The following is a 22335-nucleotide window of genomic DNA, read 5'->3' on the forward strand; positions in this document are numbered from 1 at the left end:
AATTTTCCACAGTTTGTTGTGATCCACACAGTCAAAGGCTTTGGCATAGTCAATAAAGCAGAAATGGATGTTTTTATAGAACTCTCTTGCATTTTTGAAGATACAGCAGATGTTGGCAATTTGATCTCTGGTTCCTCTGCCTTTTCTAAAACCAGCTCAAACATCTGGAAGCTCATGGTTCACGTATTGCTGAGGCCTGGCTTGGAGAATTTTGAGCATTACTTCACTAGCGTGTGAGATGAGTGCAATTGTGTGGTAGTTTGAGCATTCTTTGGCATTGCCTTTCTTTGGGATTGGAATGAAAACTGACCTTTTCCAGTTCTGTGGCCACTGCTGAGTTTTCCACATTTGCTGGCATATTGAGTGCAGCACTTTCACAGCATCATCTTCCAGGATTTGAAACAGCTCAACTGGGATTCCATCACCTCCACTAGCTTTGTTTGTAGTGATGCTTCCTAAGGCCCACTTGACTTCACATTCCAGGATGTCTGGCTCTAGGTGAGTGATCATACCATCGTGATTATCTGGGTCATAAAGCTCTTTTTTGTACAGTTCTGTATATTCTTGCCACCTCTTCTTAATATCTTCTGCTTCTGTTAGGTCCATACCATTTCTGTCCTTACCATTTCTGTCCTTTGTCGAGCTCATCTTTGCATGAAATGTTCCCTTGGTATCTTTAATTTTCTTGAAGAGATCTCTAGTCTCTCACATTTTGTTGTTTTCCTCTATTTCTTTGCACTGATCACTGAGGAAGGCTTTCTTATCTCTCCTTGCTATTCTCTGGAACTCTGCATTCAGATGCTTATATCTTTCCTTTTCTCCTTTGCTTTTCACTTCACTTCTTTTCACAGCTATTTGTAAGGCCTCCTCAGACAGCCATTTTGTTTGCTTGCATTTCTTTTCCATGGGGGTGGTTTTGATCTCTGTCTCCTGTACAATGTCATAAACCTCCATATATAGTTCTTCAGGCACTCTGTCTATCAGATCTAGTCCCTTAAATCTATTTCTCACTTCCACTGTATAATCATAAGGGATTTGATTTAGGTCATACCTGAATGGTTTAGTGGTTTTCCACACTTTCTTCAATTTAAGTCTGAATTTGGCAATAAGGAGTTCATGATCTGAGCCACAGTCAGCTCCTGATCTTGTTTTTGTTGACTGTATAGAGCTTCTCCATCTTTGGCTGCAAAGGATATAATCAATCTGATTTCAGTGTTGACCATCTGGTGATGTCCACGTGTAGAGTCTTCTCTTGTGTTGTTGGAAGAGGGTGTTTGCTATGACCAATGCATTATCTTGGCAAACTCTATTAGCCTTTTCCCTGCTTAATTCTGTACTCCAAGGCCAAATTTGCCTGTTACTCCCGGTGTTGCCTGACTTCTTACTTTTGCATTCCAGTCCCCTATAATGAAAAGGACATCTTTTTTGGGTGTTAGTTCTAAAAGGTCTTGTAGGTTTTCATAGAACCGTTCAACTTCAGCTTCTTCAGTGTTACTAGTTGGGGCATAGACTTGGATTACTGTGATATTGAATGGTTTGCCTTGGAAACGAACAGAGGTCATTCTATCGTTTTTGAGACTGCATCCAAGTACTGCATTTTGGACTCTTTTGTTGACTATGATGGCTATTCCATTTCTTCTAAGGGATTCCTGCCCACTGTAGTAGATAAAATGGTCATCTGAGTTAAATTCACCCGTTCCAGTCCATTTTAGTTCGCTGATTCCTAGAATGTCGACCGGAGAAGGCAATGGCACCCCACTCCAGTACCCTTACCTGGAAAGTCCCAGGGACGGAGGTGCCTGGTGGGCTGCAGTCCATGGGGTCGCTAGGAGTTGGATATGACTGAGCGACTTCACTTTCACTTTTCACTTTCATGCATTGGAGAAGGAAATGGCAACCCACTCCAGTGTTCTTGCCTGGAGAATCCCAAGGAGGGGGGAGCCTGGTGGGCTGCCGTCTCTGGGGTCACACAGAGTTGGACACGACTGAAGCGACTTAGCAGCAGCAGCAGCAGAATGTCAACATTCACTCTGCCATCTCCTGTTTGACCACATCCAATTTGCCTTGATTCATGGACCTAACATCGGAGCTTGCTTCTATCACCAGTCACATCCACAATCAGGTGTTGTTTTTGCTTTGGCACCATCCTTTCATTGTTTCTTAAGTCATTTCTCCACTGATCTTCAGTATCATATTGGGCACCTACCGACCTGGGGAATTCATCTTTCAGTGTCCTATCTTTTTGCCTTTTCATACTGTTCATGAGGTTCTCAAGGCAAGAATACTGAAGTGATTTGCCATTCCCTTCTCCAGTGGACCACATTGTGTCAGACCTCTCCACCATGACCCCTTCGTCTTGGGTGGCCCCACATGGCATGGCCTAGTTTCATTGAAAATCCTTAAATATGCTTAATCATCAGGGGACATTAAGTACGAAAAATAAATATGATAAGTATGATACCAACCAGAATAGGATTTCACCCAAGGTCCTAAAGACCCTGTGGTGTGAGCTTTGAACAACAAAAAGAGGTGGCAGGAGAGGTGAAACATTCAGCCAGCGAGAAGGGTTTAGCCTGGCCATCTTTTTTAGAAATGGGAGTCATGGAATATTTTAAAAGGAGATCATAGAGGCCCGCCACAATGTTAATTTTTATCCTGCTGACAGAGGTACTAAGTTGATAAAAGGTGTTCATGATTTTCTCTCTTAGCATTGTTTGGCTTCTTTGTTCTTATTTCACAGAAAATCTCAGTGTGCTAAAGAAATGCATGTATGTGGAAACACTCACATACCTCTTCCTTTCTCACCAGTCCCTGAAGGCTTATTTCCTCCATGGCCTGCTTCTAAACTAGACAGTTCAAGACTACTTTCTGCCTGGGTAAATCCCTAAAATAGGGCGGTGGGAGGGCCTGGAGATGGCTCTTAGCTGGGTGAAACTGTTTGGGAATGCACCTTCACGTTATCTTAAATGTGATTCTATACATGTGTGCATGCTAAGTCACTTCAGTAATGTCTGACTCTTTGCGACCCCATGGACTGTAGCCCTCCAGGCTCCTCTGTCCATGGGGATTTGCCAGGCAAGAATACTGGAGTGGGATACCATATCCTCCTCCAGGGGATCTTCCCAACCCAGGGATTGAATTCCCATCTCTTACATCTCCTGCATTGGCAGGTGATTCTATAGTTTTCTCCCCAAAGTGTCAGCTGTTTCTCAATCCTAAACCACTTTTCAGCAAGAAATGCCTTTATAACCTAAGAATGTGAAGCAGGATCTCCTAGAATACTACAGTTTCCAAAGAGCATGGCTAAAGCAAAAATTTAAAAAAAAATCTTGGGGAAAAATAATGTTAATTTTGTGCCTATATTCTGAAACCTTTCTACCCTTTCTAAGTGGCTTGTAATTTCTGTGCCTTTGACACAGCCAGAGTTGTTGATGTCAAGTAGAATGCAATGTCCCTGGAATTGTGCCCCAAATACTTAAGTCTCCTTGAGAAACCACATCTTCACTCTACCAATGTTCATAATAAAGGGAGACTGTTGCCAGGAGAGGATAAGTTTGTTGTTGCTTTTTTTTGTTTGTTTAAAGTTTTTGGATGCTTGCCCAATTAAGGCAAGGGGAAGGCGTTCTTAACAAGTCAAAGTTACTGAGCAAGCTATTTAATGCTATTAAATTTTTACTATGAAATGTGCTATATATGATAAAAAAACTGATAAAGAGAAATAATAGAAATGAACAACCACATGCACCCCATCCAATTTGAGAAGCGTGATATCACCAGAAATTTAGACGTACACCATGTTTCTCCCCAATCACATCCAGTCTCCTCTGCACAAGAGGGAGCCACTGTAGTGAATTTTGTGTCTAACATTCCTTTACTTCCATCTCCCTCGTATACATACCTGCATGATACATTGTTTGGTTTTGTCTATTTTTGAGCTTTAGATAGACAGACTAAGATACACATGAATGTCCATTCTGGAGCAGTGAAAATGAATAAACTATAAACAACACCAATCAACATGGATGTAACTTTAAAATATATCAGTGAGGGAATTCCCAGGTGATCCACTGGTTAGGACTTGGAGCTCTCAGTGCCAGGGCCCCTGTTCGATCCCTAGCTGGGGAACTAAGATCGCACAAGTCATTGCAGCATGGCCATGAACAATTAAAAAAATATGCTGGTCAAAGAAGAAAGTCAAAGAACACATAGAGTTTGAGTCCATTTACATAAAGCTCAAAAATAAAAGAGGAGGACAGTTGATGCCTCCCACATCATTCTTTATTGTTGAAAGAAAAGTGAAAATGCAAGTTGCTCAGTAGTGTCCAACTATTCACAACCCCATGGCCTAGACAGTCCGTGGAATTCTCTAGGCCAAAATACTGGAATGGGTAGCCTTTCCCTTTTCCAGGGGATCTTCCCAACTCAAGGATCAAACCCAGGTCTCCCACACTGCAGGCCGATTCTTTACCAGCTAAGCCACAAGGGAAGCCCAAGAATACTGGAGTGAGTAGCCTATCCCTTCTCCAGGGGATCTTTCCCGACCCAGGAATCAAAACAGGGTCTCCTGCATTGCAGGCGGATTCTTTACCAACTGAGCTATCAGGGAAGCCCAACAGATTTATTGTTGGTCCTGTAAAATAAGCCAGAAAGTAGCATTTACCAATTAGCATGGTGGTGAGTTTCAGCTCTGTACTTTTAATATTTAGTTGAACAGAAGGGAATCAGTGTTATTAAAGAGTATCATAGGCCACTGAGGGAAGCTGACAAATATTTTTCTTTAATCATCTTGAAAATAAGCAGGTATGTTCTGGATTGATTTAGAAACATGTCTCTGCAACCCATATGAATTCCTTGGCACCTTTCTAGTCTCACTGTTTTGTGACTGGCCTGTATGAGAAATATCTTGGTGGTTTATTTTTCTATAGTTCATAATAATGCTTTAAATAAAGAAATTATCTAAAAAGAGACCAATTAAATAAGATTGTGTTGTATTTTAAGTTTAAAAAATCATTGTTTACCTCTTTCAACATGCAGGTAGCCAAACTCTTTTCAAACATTATACATAGTACTACTTTACCTAGAAAAAGCCATCATAACTTACAAAGAAACATCTATCCTATCTTTTTTCCCCTCCTTTTTTGGCCATGCCACGAGGTTTATGGGATCTTAATTCCCCAGGGACCAGGGATTGAACCCAGGCCTTCCCTAGTGAAAGTGTGGAATCCTATCCACCAGCCTGCCAGGGACTTCCCATATCTTATCTTAATGTATTGGTTCTCCCAAGTGGCCATCTGGTTTGTAAGACCCTCTCTTCTCTGATCTACTGACTCTCCCAGGGTCCAATCCTCAGCCTTCCTTAGCCCACCCATTTCCCTGGGGAACTCATTCATCATCTGGATTTGTTGTTATTTTATTTGCACAACATTATGGCTTGCAATTTTCATGCCTCTGCTCCCTCTACCTCTTATCCAATTTCAAGGGCTAACAGCACATTCTTAAGTTCATGACCTCATTTTCATCTTATGCTCAGCCCCCTCTCTCAGGACTTGTACAACTAACACAATGGGCACTTGAGTTGTGCAATCTCATCCATGGAAAAAGAGAATCATTAAACTCAGGTATAAATGATACCATAATATTAAGAATAAAAGGTTTCAAATGCATAGTTATGCCATCTTTCCCAAGGGACTCTAGGTATATACAAACATTACAAATAAAGCAATTAATATAGAAATAATATGAGTTCTTCTGGATGTTCTTGGGTAAGTAAAGATAACTAACAGGGCATTGAAAAAAAATTTTTTCCTCTTTCACAAATGCTATTAACTCAAGAGAACTAGGAAGTTAGAAAAAAGATGAAACTATTACAGTGTGATGATAAGTGGCTGTTTTTCTTTCACAGTTTTACTAAGATATCAGTCACATAATCTACAATCCATCCATTCGAAGTGCAAAATTCAATGCTTTTTAGTATATTCAGAGTTGTGAAACCATCACCACAGCTAATTTTAGAACACTTTCATCAACCCAAGAAGAAACCCTTTTTCATTAAGTCACTTAATTTTCTCCCACTCCATTTTGAAGAACTGTCAAAGTATTTCACAAAGCAGCTGCTGCCAACTTACATTCCCACCAGCAATATATGAAGATTCCAATATCTCCATATCCTTGCCAACACTTGTTATTGTCTGTCTCTCTGATTATAGTCACCCTGGTGGATGCAAAGTGGTATCTAATTGTGGTTTGGACTTACATTTCCTTAGTGACTAATGATAGCCAAAATCAAATCTGTCTTGGTGAGTGGAAGGTCATATTGTTGAGACCATACATTGTCTCCATCCTTGATGCCATGGATGCCATTTTGTATGTGGGCTCACTGAGCAAGCGATAGAGGGAAGAGATGATATAATGGCTTTGTACTCTGTCAACTTGTTCAGGCCGAACTGGATTTCTGAGTTTTCTTTCCTATGTATTTCTGGTTAGGATAGGTCACAAGAAAGATTCTTATGGGAAATCTAAAGAGTAAAAGTGAAGCAGCCACTCCTTTTGAGGGTCACACACATTGCTGGTGATTTTCATGGCATGAGGGCCTGCAACTATTCCACCCTTCTAGGATCCTCCTTCACCTTCTCCAACTCTTAGGCCAGGTATATGTATTTAGCTCTATGATGAAGAATCCCGACTTCTGCAAGACACCCACACTGTCAAGATCAGAGGCAACAAAGACTAATCTGGACTCCAGTTCACACTTGTGGGTTCCAGCTTGTTCTTGCTTTCCCCCATCATACGTCTATCTTCCCTTCCTGACTGCCTGCCCTTCAAACTCCAGCATCAGATGCAAAGACTTTTTTCCCCACAGTTAGGTAAGGCCAAGTCCCTATAATAAATCCTTTACTCATTTTGCTTATCTCACTGAACCTTGACTGATGAGGCTGATATCCTAAGGATTGATCATCTTATACCTGATTACTGAGGCTTACTCTGCAACAGATGTTCAATGGTCAACATCCACCATGGGACATAAGGGCAACCCCAGCCAATGAGGAACATGGATAAATTCTCTCAGCTTCTCTGTTCTTTTTTTTTTTAGCTTCTCTACTCTTGGTGGGGCAATTCTTTGGCATAGTCCACACAATTTCTCAGGTAAAACTATGGGGAACTGAGCCTCAGTTGCCCACAGCTGCAACAACTCATTAACCCTTTATTGGCATTTATTTCCTTCCCTTCTATAACCCAGCCTACACTTCAGGTTCTATCTATGGAGGCTGGTAAAGTGCTGTATTGAGATCTTTTGTATATTTTGAGTGATACACACTCCAGTAGAAAGTGTAAAGGGGAAATGTGTCTTATACCAAAGTCTACATAAGTTGATTATTAGTGTTTGGTGTGTCTAGTACTTGAGTGGGATAGCTGAGACATTAGAGGACAGGTAGACAGACCCTTCTGAGAATGTTTTCTTTGGGGACCTCAAGTTTTTAGAGAAAGGTGCTCTTCACTGTTAACAGATTTGATCTAGAAAGATCAGTATCACTATCTCTAGTCTGACTCCTGGGGCTTTGGTCCCTGTTGAGGAGTGCTTCTCAATCAGGATTGACTATGCTCCCCACGTTATATGTGGCAATGTCTGGAGACAGTTTTAGTTGTCATAATTGATTTGGGGTTGCTGCTTGATAGCCTACAATGCACAGGACAGACTCATTACAACAAAGAGTTATCCAGTTCCAAAAGTCAGTAGTGCCCTGTTTGAGAAACCCTGCTGTAGAGTAATATACATGTGAATGAATATCATAAACTTTTCCAGAATCCAACCCTTTCCATTTGCAGGATTCCTGGATTTATAGCAGAAGTTGCTCAGAATAACTCAGGGTACAGATTACAGGGATCCTGTCATCAGGCCTATTAATCAAGGGTGTGTGGGCAGGCAATCTATATTTTGAACAAATCCCACAGGTCATTCTAATATTCACTAAAACTTCGTTCTTATCACATTACAGTGTTTGTGTAAAATTCTTCTTATTCATTTAGCCATGCATGCATGTGTGCTAAGTTGCTTCAACTGTGACCAACTCTCTGCAACCCTATGGACTGTTGCCCGCCAGACTCCTCTATCCATGGGATTCTCCAGGCAAGAATACTGGAGTGGGTTGCCATGCTGTCCTCCAGGGGATCTTCCCGACCCAGGGATCAAACCCAGGTCTCCTGCATTGCAGGCGGATTCTTTACCATCTGAGCCACCAGGGAAGTCCCATAATGCTCCTACACACTTAATAGTAGAGCGTAAATATAACTCTTATATATGGAATGAGAAACAAAGTTGTGTGGCTCACTTTATTGTGATATTTTTGCTTCATTGCAGTGGTTCTAGAACCGAACCTATAGTATCTCTGAAGTATGCCTGTGTGTATGTGTGTGTGTGTCTAATTTATTTAAACCCAGCTGGTACCTGGTAGTGGCAGAACCAGAGTTCATGTCTCCATGCTTTCAGTTCAGACTCCTCTGGCCTCCAGCTCTGTGTCTCAGTCTCCATGTCAGAAAGATTGGACCTGCAAAGCCACTGAGCTGGATCCTCCACTGAGAGCCTATTTAGGATGTGCTTCCACGCCTGGAGGTTGTAGGCATGAGTGAATACTGATCTGAGAGGGACATGGTCCCAAAGATCTCACCTAGCTGCCTGGATCAGAAACCACTTTAGCTTCCTCTGAATGCACTAGAGCACTTTGTTCATTTGTTCAAAGCCCTTTGCCATTCTTTACAATGTTAAACTGAGTTAAGTACATGTCTTACCATCTGGACTAGTCTCAACACACCTGAGAAGAAGAATTATGCCTCATTTCCTACATTGCCTTGTTTTATAAATACCAAGGTTCTAAGAAATGCTTGTTAAATGAAGGAATGAGAGGAAGACTGGAAATCTTGCTTTTTATATCCCATCTCCTATCACACTTAGTTCCCCTAGTCCCCAGAAAGGATCCACTCTCTTTTTATGCAAATGACGCCCTCTTTTCCCAACTCAGACAAGAGCTTCAAATGAATGCCATTTTGGCACTGATTTTTCCTTATCAATTCACAGGCACAGCTTTTTAAACATAACCATAATCAATATTACCATTGGTAGTAATTACCAAGTCTAGTAAATTACCATCAAAGTTATTAGAACTCACTATGTGTAAGGTGCTAAAGAGAAAAGAAAGATGAAAGACTCACTTTCTTAGGGAACCTAAATCTCTAAACACATTTATGTTAGCATTTCTCACTCTAATCTTTCTGGATGCTATATGAAAATGAGTTCCATGGCCATAAATCTGGAGAATGCTGACTTATAATTAAACAGCTTAAAAAAAAAAAACTACTAGCTTAAAAAAAAATCTGCTAGCCCTCATAATACTTCTAATTTGCTAATGGACATCTTGGCTCTCAAAGACAGGCTTAGAATATGGAGCACTTCCAAAATTTATCCAACCGACAAACTCCCTCTTTTGCAAAGCATTTTTGGAAATAAAATTGCTTGGAAAATATTCCCTTAGGCATGCTTTCTTCATATGCTGCCTGTCACTGGTAGGGGCCTGAGAGAACACAGGAAAACACAAGCTAGAAAGAAAACCCAAAATAAACAGAATATTTATTTTCCAAATGCTACAAATGGGAATAAATTCTTATGCATGCCTCTGCTGGACAAAAGGCACATAGTTCCACAACACTGAGTCAAACAGGAGAAGTCAGATGAAGTTGCTAGGGGAACCACTGACTGAAACCTCCTGCCCTGGCCAAGCCTGACAGTAAGCACATTCAGGAGGCATTGGTCCTGGTAAAGAATGAGAAACTAAGAAGCTACCAACAACTGGAAGAATTGGGAAAGGTCAAAAGGAAGGAAGAGACTTCTGTCCATATGTCCTACCAACCTCCCAGAATCCTCCTCGCTGGAATCCATCTTGGCTGAGCAATGTGTGTGCCACCAGGAAGGACCTTGAGCCAGAATGATTGGCCAGGGACAACCCAGAAACTAATCCCATCACCATAAAACCCAAGATTTCGAGCCATGTGGCAGAGAGGTTCTCCCGGATTCCCTGCCATTCTCTGCCTGGGCGCCCCTTCCCAATAGTCTCTCTTTGTCAGCATGTGTGTCCTCGGGCAATTCATTTCCAACTGTGAGACAGGAGCCCACTCTCGGGCCCTGGAAGTGGTCCTCCTTCCTGCAACAAATTCACTTGTTCAGTTCAGTTCAGTCGCTCAGTCATGTCCAGCTCTTTGTGACCCCATGAATCGCAGCACAGCAGGCCTCCCTGTCCATCACCAACTCCCGGGTTTCACTCAGACTCACGTCCATCAAGTCAGTGATGCCATCCAGCCATCTCATCCTCTGTCGTCCCCTTCTCCTCCTGCCCCCAATCCCTCCCAGCATCAGAGTCTTTTCCAATGAGTCAACTCTTCACATGAGGTAGCCAAAGTACTGGAGTTTCAGCTTCAGCATCATTCCCTCCAAAGAAATCCCAGGGCTGATCTCCTTCAGAATGGACTGGTTGGATCTCCTTGCAGTGCAAGGGACTCTCAAGAGTCTTCTCCAACACCACAGTTCAAAAGCATCAATTCTTCAGCGCTCAGTCTTCTTCACATCTAGTTAAAACTGCAAGGGCTCTGTGTTGAGTCTCAGGTCTGGGTCTCTGCTCCCCTAGGAACAGGGCAGTGCAGACAGAAAGTACAGCAGAGCCGGTTGACAGGGTCAAGGGTAAAGCAGAGCTTCTTGCCAGATAGGCTGTTAACTGAGAGCTTTCACTTTGTGTATCCCAGTGACCAGGCAGAGGCAGCCCTGTCCCTGTACTGGGTGGAGTTTCGTCTGTGATGGCTCCTGCACTCAGGCTGGTAGAGATGTGATGAGGGCTTGCAGTGGGAGGGAGGGGGGACCAGAAACCATCAGATTCCTAGCACAATCTCTCCAACATTTGGACATCAGAAAAGTATTTTTTAAAAATCTACCAACTGGGGGAAAGTCACGGATATTCAGGACTTCTCGGGTGGGTGCCCAAACAATTATGTGGATTAGTGAGTGACTGCACCCACAGCTTGGAGAAGGAAATGGACACCCACTCCAGTACTCTTGCCTGGAGAATCCCAGGGACAGAGGAGCCTGGCGGGCTGCCGTCTATGGGGTCGCAGAGTCAGACAGGACTGAAGGGACTTAGCAGCAGCAGCACCCACGGCTATGCCCCAGGGTCTACTTTATCACCTGCTGCTGGTCAGGAAGTGTGAGCTGATGGTGATTTCCTACCATGTCTCTAAAGCCTGATGTTTTTTTCAGAGCCGTTTATCTGCTGGATGTGGCTGTGGAAACTAGGCCATTGGGTACTTTGGCAAACACACAAAATTAAATCTCAGCCTGAGGTTCACTGTGTATCATCTGAGTCTGACAAATTACATGAGAGCTATGGGACTGAAAACAAATGTACTAATAGTTTGGTAATTGTTCTCTTAGTTTGAAAAACCTGACATAAGCAAAGTCTTTGCAATGAAGAGGACTCAGCTCAACAGCTTTTGCGAGCGAAGTATTCATTACATTTAACAATAATTAACACTCAAATTTTCTGTGCTCCCACCTAGAATTTTCTTCTTCCAGTTGCACCAAATCCAATCACAAAGCAAAACAATACAATAAAGTGCTATGAAAACAATACTGGACCATTCAAATATAAAGTATCAACACTATTTTCATTATTTGGTTTTTTTTTTCAGTTCCAAGTTCTATGTTTACTAAGAGTAATTATCAACTAGGCTTTCACATCTGCCTGTTTATCTGTCTGTCTCTCTCATTCACTTCTTGTAGGACCTGGAACCAAATACTTACATTCCTATAACTGAACAAGACGCTATGGGGGCCTTCCTGAGACGGGCCTTCCCCCATATCCTCTGCTTTAGCTCCTCTCTGAAGTACCTAGACAATAGTACTTGATGAACATTTCCTGAGTTGTTTTACAGATGCTAAAAACTTCCCCCTTTCTTAGAGTGGGAAATGCCAACCCGCTACAGTATTCTTGCCTGTAAAATTCCATGGACAGAGGAGTCTGGCGGGCTACAGTCCACGGGGTTGCAAAGAGTCAGACACAACTTAGTGACACACCCTCTTCAACAATGGAAGATGTTAACTACTTGAGCACCAGAAGCATATAGCCCCAGGCCTTCTGTAGTCCAAGGACTAATAATGAAATAGATGGGGAAACAGTAGAAACAGTGTCAGACTTTATTTTGGGGGGCTCCAAAATCACTGCAGATGGTGACTGCAGCCATGAAATTAAAAGACGCTTACTCCTTGGAAGAAAAGTTATGACCAACCTATATAGTATATTCAAAAGCAGAGACATTACTTTGCCGACTAAGGTCCGTCTAGTCAAGGCTATGGTTTTTCCTGTGGTCATGTATGGATGTGAGAGTTGGACTGTGAAGAAGGCTGAGCACCAAAGAATTGATGCTTTTGAACTGTGGTGTTGGAGAAGACTCTTGAGAGTCCCTTGGACTGCAAGGAGATCCAACCAGTCCATTCTGAAGGAGATCTGCCCTGGGATTTCTTTGGAAGGAATGATGCTAAAGCTGAAGCTCCAGTACTTTGGCCACCTCATGCAAAGAGTTGACTCATTGGAAAAGACTCTGATGCTGGGAGGGATTGGGGGCAGGAGGAGAAGGGGACGACCGAGGATGAGATGGCTGGATGGCATCACGGACTCGATGGACGTGAGTCTGAGTGAACTCCAGGAGATGGTGATGGACAGGGAGGCCTGGCGTGCTGCGATTCATGGGATCGCAAAGAGTCTGACACGACTGAGCGACTGAACTGAACTGAACTGAATGTTAACCCCTTTGACACCACCCTGCTACTTCACCATCAGCCAAACAGAGAACTGTGCACAAACTGGTCACAGACCCTGTGACTCCCCCTCCCTCACCTGGCTTTTAAAAGTGCTTTGCCAAAACCGTTCAGGGAGCGCAGGGCTTTTTAGGGCATGAGCCTACCCAGCTCATTGCATGGCTTTGCAATAAACCTTTCTCTGCTCCAAACTTTGACTTTTCAGTTTGTTTGGGCTCATTGTACATGGGGCACACGAACTGACATTAACGTTCTTACAACTTTCTCCTATCTCTGAAGTGAGGATAACTGTCACTTACTGAGATCCACTAGGTTTTCAAAAGGTATTTGTTCACTGAGTTTGATATACAAGTGAAAAGGCTTAGAGTCCACACCTGAGACAGAGGGCTGTTGATCCTGTTAAGTGGCAAGACAGGGCAATGACAGAAAAGACTTTCTGGCTGGGCCAGTGGGACAAGAGAACTTTCCCTTCTTCAGGAGGCTCAGAATGGACAAAAAGTTAAAAAAAGTTAAAAAATTCAGGACCTTGGGGTTGCAAAGAGTCAGACACAACTGAGCAACTGAACTGAACTGAATGATTGAGTCTTTTGGTTGGGATACTTGGGTGTGTGCTCTGGGGTGGGAATAGGGGCTACTCAGGGAGGAAGTAGAAAGCAAGGAGTGGGGAGGCAGGGGGAGATCTCTGGCTGGAAACTACATTCTGTCCTGAAAGGTCGGAACCTCCAGGAGCTGGGTCATCATGGAGACTAGAACAGTCTCTCTTGACAAAGCTGCTTTTGTAATGTTTCATTCTATTCACAAGTTCTTTTTGCCATTAACCAAAATGCCAGAGTCCCACTTGAAGAGGTAATCGAAAAGTCCCACAGTCTCAGTGAGAGAAAAGCTTTGTGTGTGACCTATTGCCCTTTCTAAACTGCCAGTGAAGGCCAGTCCAAGGCAGGTAGGTGATTCCAGACTATTTCTCAATGAATGGCTAGAAAAATGATTTCTGTAGTGAATTACTTCCTATTAAAAATGAATGAAAGGAATATAAAAAGTGAATGTATTTAATGTCGCTAAATTATACACCTAAGTAGGTTAAGATGGTGACTTTTAGATTACGTCTATTTTATCACATTTTTTTTAATTAATGAAAGGGAAAAATCTAATAATTAATCTGACTTTGCTGTATATTGAGAAAATGGTTAACGCTGACCTAACTTTCTAAACAGCGCAAGGCTTTAAGGGCAATTTGTCATTAAGCTTTCCTATGATCCACAAGAAGTATATGAAGCCCTTTAAAATAGAGAAGAAAAAAAGAATGGAAATTACTAGCAACTATTTCTTACAAGCTATATTTCTTTATACTGAATACTTGATAGAGCAGAGTGAAAATATGTAAATATTTTTAGTCTTTCTGCTTTTAAAATCCTATGTATAATTGAATTTAGAGAAAAATATCCCTTTTGTATTATTTCATTTCTATGATCAAAACAATTTCTTATCATGAACACAAGCCCATTACCACTTGCCTGTCCTTACCTAACTGTCTTTTCTCATCTTCTACTCTGACTTATACAAATTACTTTAAATCCTTTTCTTCTTTTGTAAACCAGGCAGAGTACAATGGCATAAAATAAAATACTCTTATCGATCATACTTAGCCTAATAAGTTCACATAAGTCACTTATAAAAAAGAATATATAGCCAACAATTCTAAGCCATGCCCCAGGCCTCTAGCTTTAGTATTTTAACACAATAGCAAAATCCATCTTCTTCAGCCTGCTGAGCCTAGCTGGGGCGGCCTGGGGCTTTCTCAGGAGTCAAGTCCTCACTGAAGGCCAGAGGGGGACCAGATCTATGGCTAAGGGTATAAGCGACGAGGCCACCCTGGTGAATGGTGCCACATATGACTCCTAGGCATACCCACTCCACACCAACCCCTGGAATCCATAGGAGCCCTTACCGCCAAAGTGGCATCTGAGGACTCCAAAGCCTGTTGGGGTAAGATGATTTCTGTTGTATCTTGGAGTAGTTTGTTAAAGGGGTTCACAAGTTAACTCTGCCCACAGAATAAGGAATGGTGTGATGTAACTCACAGAACCTGAGTTCAATACCTGGAAAGCCCCACTTTGGCTCCTAAACTCTCTAAGCCTCAGTTTTCTCATGTGTAAGATGCGGTAAATAATGCTACTACCTCAGAGGATCACTGGGAAGCTCAAGTGAGGTAACGTAGATATATGTATATTACAGACAGAAGGCAACACCAATCCGTGGAATCAGGAGGGATGAATTCAGGTGATTAAAAGAAAGGAGGTGAAGACAGGACAATCAACATCCCTACAAATGCCTAACACTTTTGGCTTCTTGGGTTTCCTACTGAGAGGGGTGGAAAGTGAAAGCATAACTTTCTTTGAAGACAAAAGAAAAGACTTCTATGAGCTGGTATGGAAAGGTATTAAAAGCGGCTTAAAAATATATGTCCCCGATCCAAAAGAAACACCTTATTAGAGGCAAAGGGTCAAAGTCGCAGTTATATCTGGCAAGCATTAAGACAAACTAACAAAAAAAAACACATCTTGTGCTTTCAACACAACCTACTGGCAAAAACAAAATTCACCTCTTAGCAACAACAAAGAAAATTACTTAGCATTCCAGAACACACACATTCTGAAAAGCCTTTGATTTCAGTCGTTGGCACAGAAACATGGAGTAAATGTGTGGGAAGAACAGAACAAATACTCAGAAAAATTGCTTGCTGAACTGTTACTATCAGGAAAGCCTAGACTGTTTCAAACAAATCTTTATCACATCATTCTCTAAAAACAAATGTGTGGTCTATCTAGTCTGTATTTTTATTTAGGGAGGATTCAAAAAGCAGCCAGAAAGTGAGAATGCGTAAAAACATCAATGTCTCCTTTAAAGCAGTCCCTGCCAAAAGCCTTACTCCATCTCTGGCAGTGTTCACCCTCTTGATACCCTACCTGCATTATTATGGTCTGGAGAAACGCATGGAAAGCAAAAGAAAAGAAAATGAAGTATTTCTTCCTCTTTTTCCAAGATGCGGCAATGTAAAACTTAACCCAAAAGTCTCCACAACTCAATGGAAGTAACTCATTAAACAACTGCAAAGATGGGGCATCTTCTTTACTAACACAAGCAATCAATCAATCAGTCCAAGAGATGTTCAAGTCCACCTGCTTCCTGTACACCTTCCAAAAGAAAAGATCCATAGAGTGCATTTTAAACTAAAGTATCTTGCTGACACCATCTCAAAGCTACCTTTTACGTTAAAGACATGATTAATTTCTGTTAATTTCACAAATCAGATACAGTCTCCCAAATAAAGCCATATCAAATTCACAACATATATAAAACCTGTTCACTGTAGGAATCAGTCAGGAACCTATGATATGAGAATTGGATTTACTAAACCAGAGTTAGAATAGCAACTCTATTCGCAAGATCCATGAAGGATACAGGCAGAAATGTTACTTAGTATTACTTACTGTTTGTTGTTTACTTATTTCCTCCCCTGAAATGGCAAGCTCTATGTGAGCAGGAACCTGAATCATGTATCCATCAGTCTATATCCAGCCTAGAACAATATCTGGTACACAGTTGATTGTCCAGTGACTACTTACTGAAACAAGTGAATTTAGCATAACCATAAGCATCTTCTAAAAATAAAGTAGATAGGGACTTCCCTGTCAGTCCAATGGTTAAGACTCCATGCTTCCACTGCAGAGGGCCTGGGTTTGATCCCCAGTTGGGATCACAACAAACTGGAAAATTCTTAAAGAGAAGGGAATACCAGACCACATGACCTGCCTCCTGAGAAATCTGTATGCAGGTCAGGAAGCAACAGTTAGAACTGGACATGGAACAACAGACTGGTTCCAAATTGGAAAAGGAGTATGTCAAGGCTGTATATTGTCACCCTGCTTATTGAACTTATATGCAGAATATATCATTTCTATGATGAGCTGGATGGAGCACAAGCTGTAATCAAGATTGCTGGGAGAAATATCAATAACTTCAGATATGCAGATGACACCACCCTTATGGCAGAAAGTGAAGAAGAACTGAAGAGCTTCTTGATGAAAGTGAAAAAGGAAAGTGAAAACGTTGGCTTAAAACTCAACATTCAGAAAACTAAGATCAAGGCATCTGGTCCCATCACTTCATGGCAAATAGATGGGGAAACAATGGAAACAATGACAGACTTATTTTTCTGGGCTCCAAAATCACTGCAGATGGTGACTGCAGTCATGAAATTAAAAGACACTTGCTCCTTGGAAGAAAAGTTATGACCAACCTAGAGAGCATATTAAAAAGCAGAGACATTATTTGCCAACAAAGGTCCTTCTTGTCAAAGCTATGGTTTTTCCAGTAGTCATGTATGGATGTGAGAGTTGGATTATAAAGAAAGCTGAGTGCCGAAGAATTGATGCTTTTTAACTGTGGTGTTGGAGGATACTCTTGAGAGTCCCTTGGACTGCAAGGAGATCCAACCAGTCCATCCTAAAGGAAATCAGTCCTGAATATTCATTGGAAGGACTGATGTTGAAGCTGAAACTCCAATACTTGGGCCACCTGATGCGAAGAGTTGAGTCATTTGAAAAGACCCTGATGCTGGGAAAGACTGAAGGCAGGAGGAGAAGGGGACAACAGAGGATGAGCTGGTTGGATGGCATCACCAACTCAATGGGCATGAGTTTGAGTAAACTCCAGGAGTTGGTGATGGCACACTGCAGTCCATGGGGTTGCAAAGAGTCAGACATGACTGAGCAACTGAAGTTAACTGCACTGAACTGAGGGGCTAAGATCCCACTAAAGCAGGTAAACTTAGTCCTCTTGGGGAAGGGAGAGAGTGGAAAACACCACCCAGCATCTATCCCCAGTGCTTCAGAGGCTCAGGCTCGGGACCACCATCAAAATTTGCCCCATAAACACAATCTAGCTAAGGTCAAGAATAGCGCACTGGTGAATAGTGAAAATCATCCTAGCGTAGGCGGAAACTGAACGCACTACAGTCTGCTGACAGAAGAAACAACGGAGGTATTCTTGAAGGTTGCAGATTAGTAAAATTTAAGAGCTGGAGCAATCTGGATCATAAAGAATATGCTTGGTTTAACTAGACAGCCGCAATCGTCCAGTTATTTGCCCACTTCATTTCAGTGTTATTTACTGACAAGAATATACTGTATTAGATTACAGAAGCTGAGCTTGTGAGGAGAGCTAATGTAGAGTGTCACAAAAACAATTTGCATTATTAGCCCAATTCATGACCATGCTGGCAGGAAACGTCCTTTCTTCTCCCTAGAAGCAAACATAACACTCAGAGTGGAGATATTCTTAAATAAGTGGAATTATTTTTTGCTATACAATTAATTGGGCTTCCCTGGTGGCTCAGACGGTAAAGAATCCACCTGTAATGCAGGAGACCTGGGTCCTATCCCTGGGTCGGGAAGGTCCCCTGGAGGAGGGCATGGCAACCCACTCCAGTATTCTTGCCTGGAGAATCCCCATGGACAGAGAAGCCTGGCCGGCTACAGTCCATGGGGTAGCAAAGTGTTGGACACAACTGAGCGACTAAGCACATACAGTTGATTATCATTCTTACTTGGAATAGTTAAATATCTTCCTGCTCTTTCCCTAATCCGGCCTCCTCACTTTCTAGTTTCCTGGTCATTATAAAAACATCCACTACCTTGAGTATTTCTCATTGCAGAAATTATGTGATTTATCAGAAACACTAGCAGAAAGGCACTCATTCAGGTAAAATAAATTAACCTTTAACTGGTGCAGTATTTTTTTTTTTTTACCTTAACTTTGTAGTCTACCTTGGGTGAAAATAGGTGCTCCTTGGAAGGTTAAAGTATGTGAGAGGATGGTTCAATGGAAAGTGTTTATTTATTTACTGGCTGTGTCACGTGGCTTGTAGAATCTTTGTTCCCCAACCAGGGATCTAACCCAGGCCATGGCAGTGAAAGTCCTGAGTCCTAACCACTGGACTGCCAGGGAATTTCCTAACAGCATATCTATTCTTCACCTTTCCATTAGATGAGACTGTCTTAAATTAAAAGAACAATCTTTAGCATCTTAAGAATATAAGTAAGTCCTAAACTTCATAAAGAGCACGTATGTTCAGGGGATAGGTAGACCATTACTAGTTTTATACCTTTGTCAAGTCACTTGACCTCACTGAACCTCAGTGTTTTCCTCTGTAAAGTGGAGTATAAATTTGCTCAGGTTCCAAGATAATCACCAGACTTATTTGAGTCCTAGTTGGACTAGACAGTGAATTTAGATGACTGTTTAACTAGCAGTTGAGTAGTACAAAGGATTTGGTTTCTCTCTCTACATTAAATATGATAATACAGGTCAAAGTGCTCAATACATGTTATTTAACAGTTGCTATTACTGTTACCTTTGTTATTACTTACTAGTCCAAGTAAACATCATGCCGTGCAGAGAAGACAAAGTGGGGAAGCAAAGGAGTTTTTCCTTTTTGATCCTGGCCTATTGAAGCCAGTGTTCATAAATTTACTTTGTCTAACTTTTTTTTAATACTTTTTCCATTTCTCACTTGACCTCTGAACCCAGTTTTTCTAAAGGCTGCTGGTTTCTTTTCTCATTTGTCTGACTGCCAAACTCCCTCAAGCATTGCAAACCAATGCAAAGCAGCTAATCAAAGTTTCCCAAGATTCCTGACCTCACCAACTGGGCATCAGTGGCCATATGTACATTCAACGATCCTCAAATCTCTGCTCTGAAAGGCCTTGAAGATGGCACACCCACATGATTGCTGGGGGTTGGGTGATGAATCTGTTGAGAAGTGATATGTTTAGTGGTGTGGGAATCCTGGCATTAGAAGGAGTAAATGACCCCTGCTCTGGTGATACTAGTTCCAGGAAGTGAGCTGCAGTATCAGACCAGAAACTTGATTTCTCCAGGCCCTTTTTCAGACTCCATCTGCTCCATGTTTGGCTTCAGGAAAAAAGAATAACATGGGCAACAGCTGCTGTTCCTTGAAGGGATAGCAGCACTTTGAGTTTAAACAATCTCTTGTTTAAACAGTAGGAAATTGTACAACTGAGCTAGACTTCCCAAGAGTCATGGCTAGGTGCAGAGAAAATGATCAAAGTGTGCAAAGAAATGTCAGGTAAGGATGAGGATGAACGACCCATTTAGAGTCTTAAGTGGCCTCAAACTGTTGTGTTCCTTGGGGCCTTAGAATTGCCTCATAGATGCCTCAGGAGCTGCCTGGGCTGTGTGTGTGTGTGTGTGTGTGTGTGTGTGTGTGTGTGTGTGTGTCTATTCAAGGTGCTTCTCTTAGTCCCAGAGGGATGGGAAGAAAGGAAGCTGAGAGCCTTCCACCCCTATTCCAGCTGGACTAGGTAGGGTGTGGCCTTCTAGGGCCGCAGTGGGTGAGGTGGAGGAGGACAAAGCTGAAGAATGCCCACTTTCAGTGACTGCAGGAGTCCACAAGGACTTTTTTAAAAAGAAGGAAAGCAAGGCAGAATACTCCTTTAAAGCTGAGAACCTACTTTCGTGATTGCTTTGACAAAAACAAAAACTGAAAACAAAACCAAATGTTTTCCCCAATAAAATACTTCCCCATTGAGTAAAATACTTGAGTAAAACATCAGGCTTACCTTGACATAATGAACAAGACGCTCATTTACATTCACTTTGTAAGTTTCTAAACCCAGTTGCTTAGATAACCGTAAGATCCTATTCTGGGTTGGGCCTACATAAGCACCGCCAACATCTACGTAGTCAACATGTTCATTCTGTAGAAGAGAAAAAGTGGCCAGAAGACTTTGGTTAGAACTCTAAAAAAAATATATATATATATAATATATATATATATATAATATATATATATATGTTGCTAAGTCTCATAAAAACAAAAAGAACCTGTTTATTTTTTACAGTTTAAATGTGCCTTACATCTCTCTTTCAAAGGAACACTGAAAATAGCAATCCTTTCACCTCAAGAACTGACCCCCAATCCCATATGATGTCACTAAGCAGTCCCATTTGTTTAGGTACTGATGAGGCAAATTTGCCAAGAACACGCACAAAGAATAAAGAACACTATAGTACATCCTGCCCATCTAGGTCTTTTTCAAGGCATTTAGGTCATCTGTGCTTTTCTTTGGAGTTGTTGCTGGGAGGGCCACCCAGAGATTTATGAGGCCTAACTTTCTGATTTCCAGCAGATGAACTCTTCAGTCAGCCCAAACTGGTGGCCTCCTGATCCTATATTATTTATTTGGCTGAGCTCACTAGTTGTGGCCTATGGACTTAGTTGCCCTGCACCATGTGGGATCTTAGTTCCCAGAACAGGGATGGAACCTGAGTCTCCTGCATTGGAAGGCAGATTCTTAACCACTGGACTGCCAGGAAAGTCCCCTGCCTGATTATTTTTTATTGTGTGCCACTCATTGAACATGAGAAATGAAGAAATAATCTGAATCCTGGAAGGATTATATCTTTCTCAGAGAGGATTTATGTCTGCTTCCGCTCAGCACTTGGGGATGCTAACATTACTAGATAATTCTATTGCATTTTCTGTGCCAAAAATGATTTGAAAGCAGGTTGAAATGCAACATGGCCTAGTCATTTTACTGTTCTCCTTTAGTGCTAGGATGCAGTCCAACCCAAAGCACAAGGAGTTTACAAACACCTCCTTCCGTAAACACACACTTCGGTGGGCCCCGCTGAAGAAGCTGAAGTTGAACGGTTCTATGAAGACCTACAAGACTTTTTAGAACTAACAACGAAAAAACATGTCCTTTTCATTATAGGAGACTGGAATGCAAAAGTAGGAAGTCAAGAAACACCTGGGGTAACAGGCAAATTTGGCCTTGGAATACAGAATGAAGCAGGGCAAAGGCTAATAGAGTTCTGACAAGAGAATGCACTCGTCATAGCAAATACACTCTTCCAACAACACAAGAGAAGACTCTACAAGTGGACATCACCAGATGGTCAACACTGAAATCAGATTAATTATATTCTTTGCAGCCAAAGCTGGAGAAGGGCTATACAGTCAGCAAAAACAAGACAGGGAGCTGACTGTGGCTCAGATCATGAACTCCTTATTGCCAAATTCAGACTTAAACTGAAGAAAATAGGGAAAACCTCTAGACCATTCAGGTATCACCTGAATCAAATCCCTTATGATTATACAGTGGAAGTGAGAAATAGATTTAAGGGACTAGATCTGATAGAGTGCCTGATGAACAATGGACGAAAGTTCGTGACATTGTACAGGAGACAGGGATCAAGACCATCCCCATGGAAAAGAAATGCAAAAAACCAAAATGGCTGTCTGGGGAGGCCTTACAAATAGCTGTGAAAAGAAGAGAAGTGAAAAACAAAGGAGAAAAGGAAAGATATAAGCATCTGAATGCAGAGTTCCAAAGAAAAGCAAGGAGAGATAAGAAAGCCTTTCTCAATGATCAATGCAAAGAAATAGAGGAAAACAACAG

At 41.8% G+C, this 22335-nt stretch overlaps 1 protein-coding gene across 1 annotated transcript in view; it reads right to left on the minus strand.

Annotated features, from left to right (window-relative positions):
* Positions 1 to 22335, minus strand: part of MAOA (monoamine oxidase A) — a 79889-nt gene that overhangs the window by 31045 nt on the left and 26509 nt on the right. Inside the window, exon 3 of the mRNA XM_068962044.1 lies at positions 20491 to 20628. Coding sequence (XP_068818145.1) covers positions 20491 to 20628 — 138 coding nt within the window. The remainder of the gene's footprint in view (positions 1 to 20490; positions 20629 to 22335) is intronic.

The sequence above is a fragment of the Capricornis sumatraensis genome, chromosome X (assembly GCF_032405125.1).
Source record: "Capricornis sumatraensis isolate serow.1 chromosome X, serow.2, whole genome shotgun sequence".
NCBI classification, from domain to species: domain Eukaryota; kingdom Metazoa; phylum Chordata; class Mammalia; order Artiodactyla; family Bovidae; genus Capricornis; species Capricornis sumatraensis.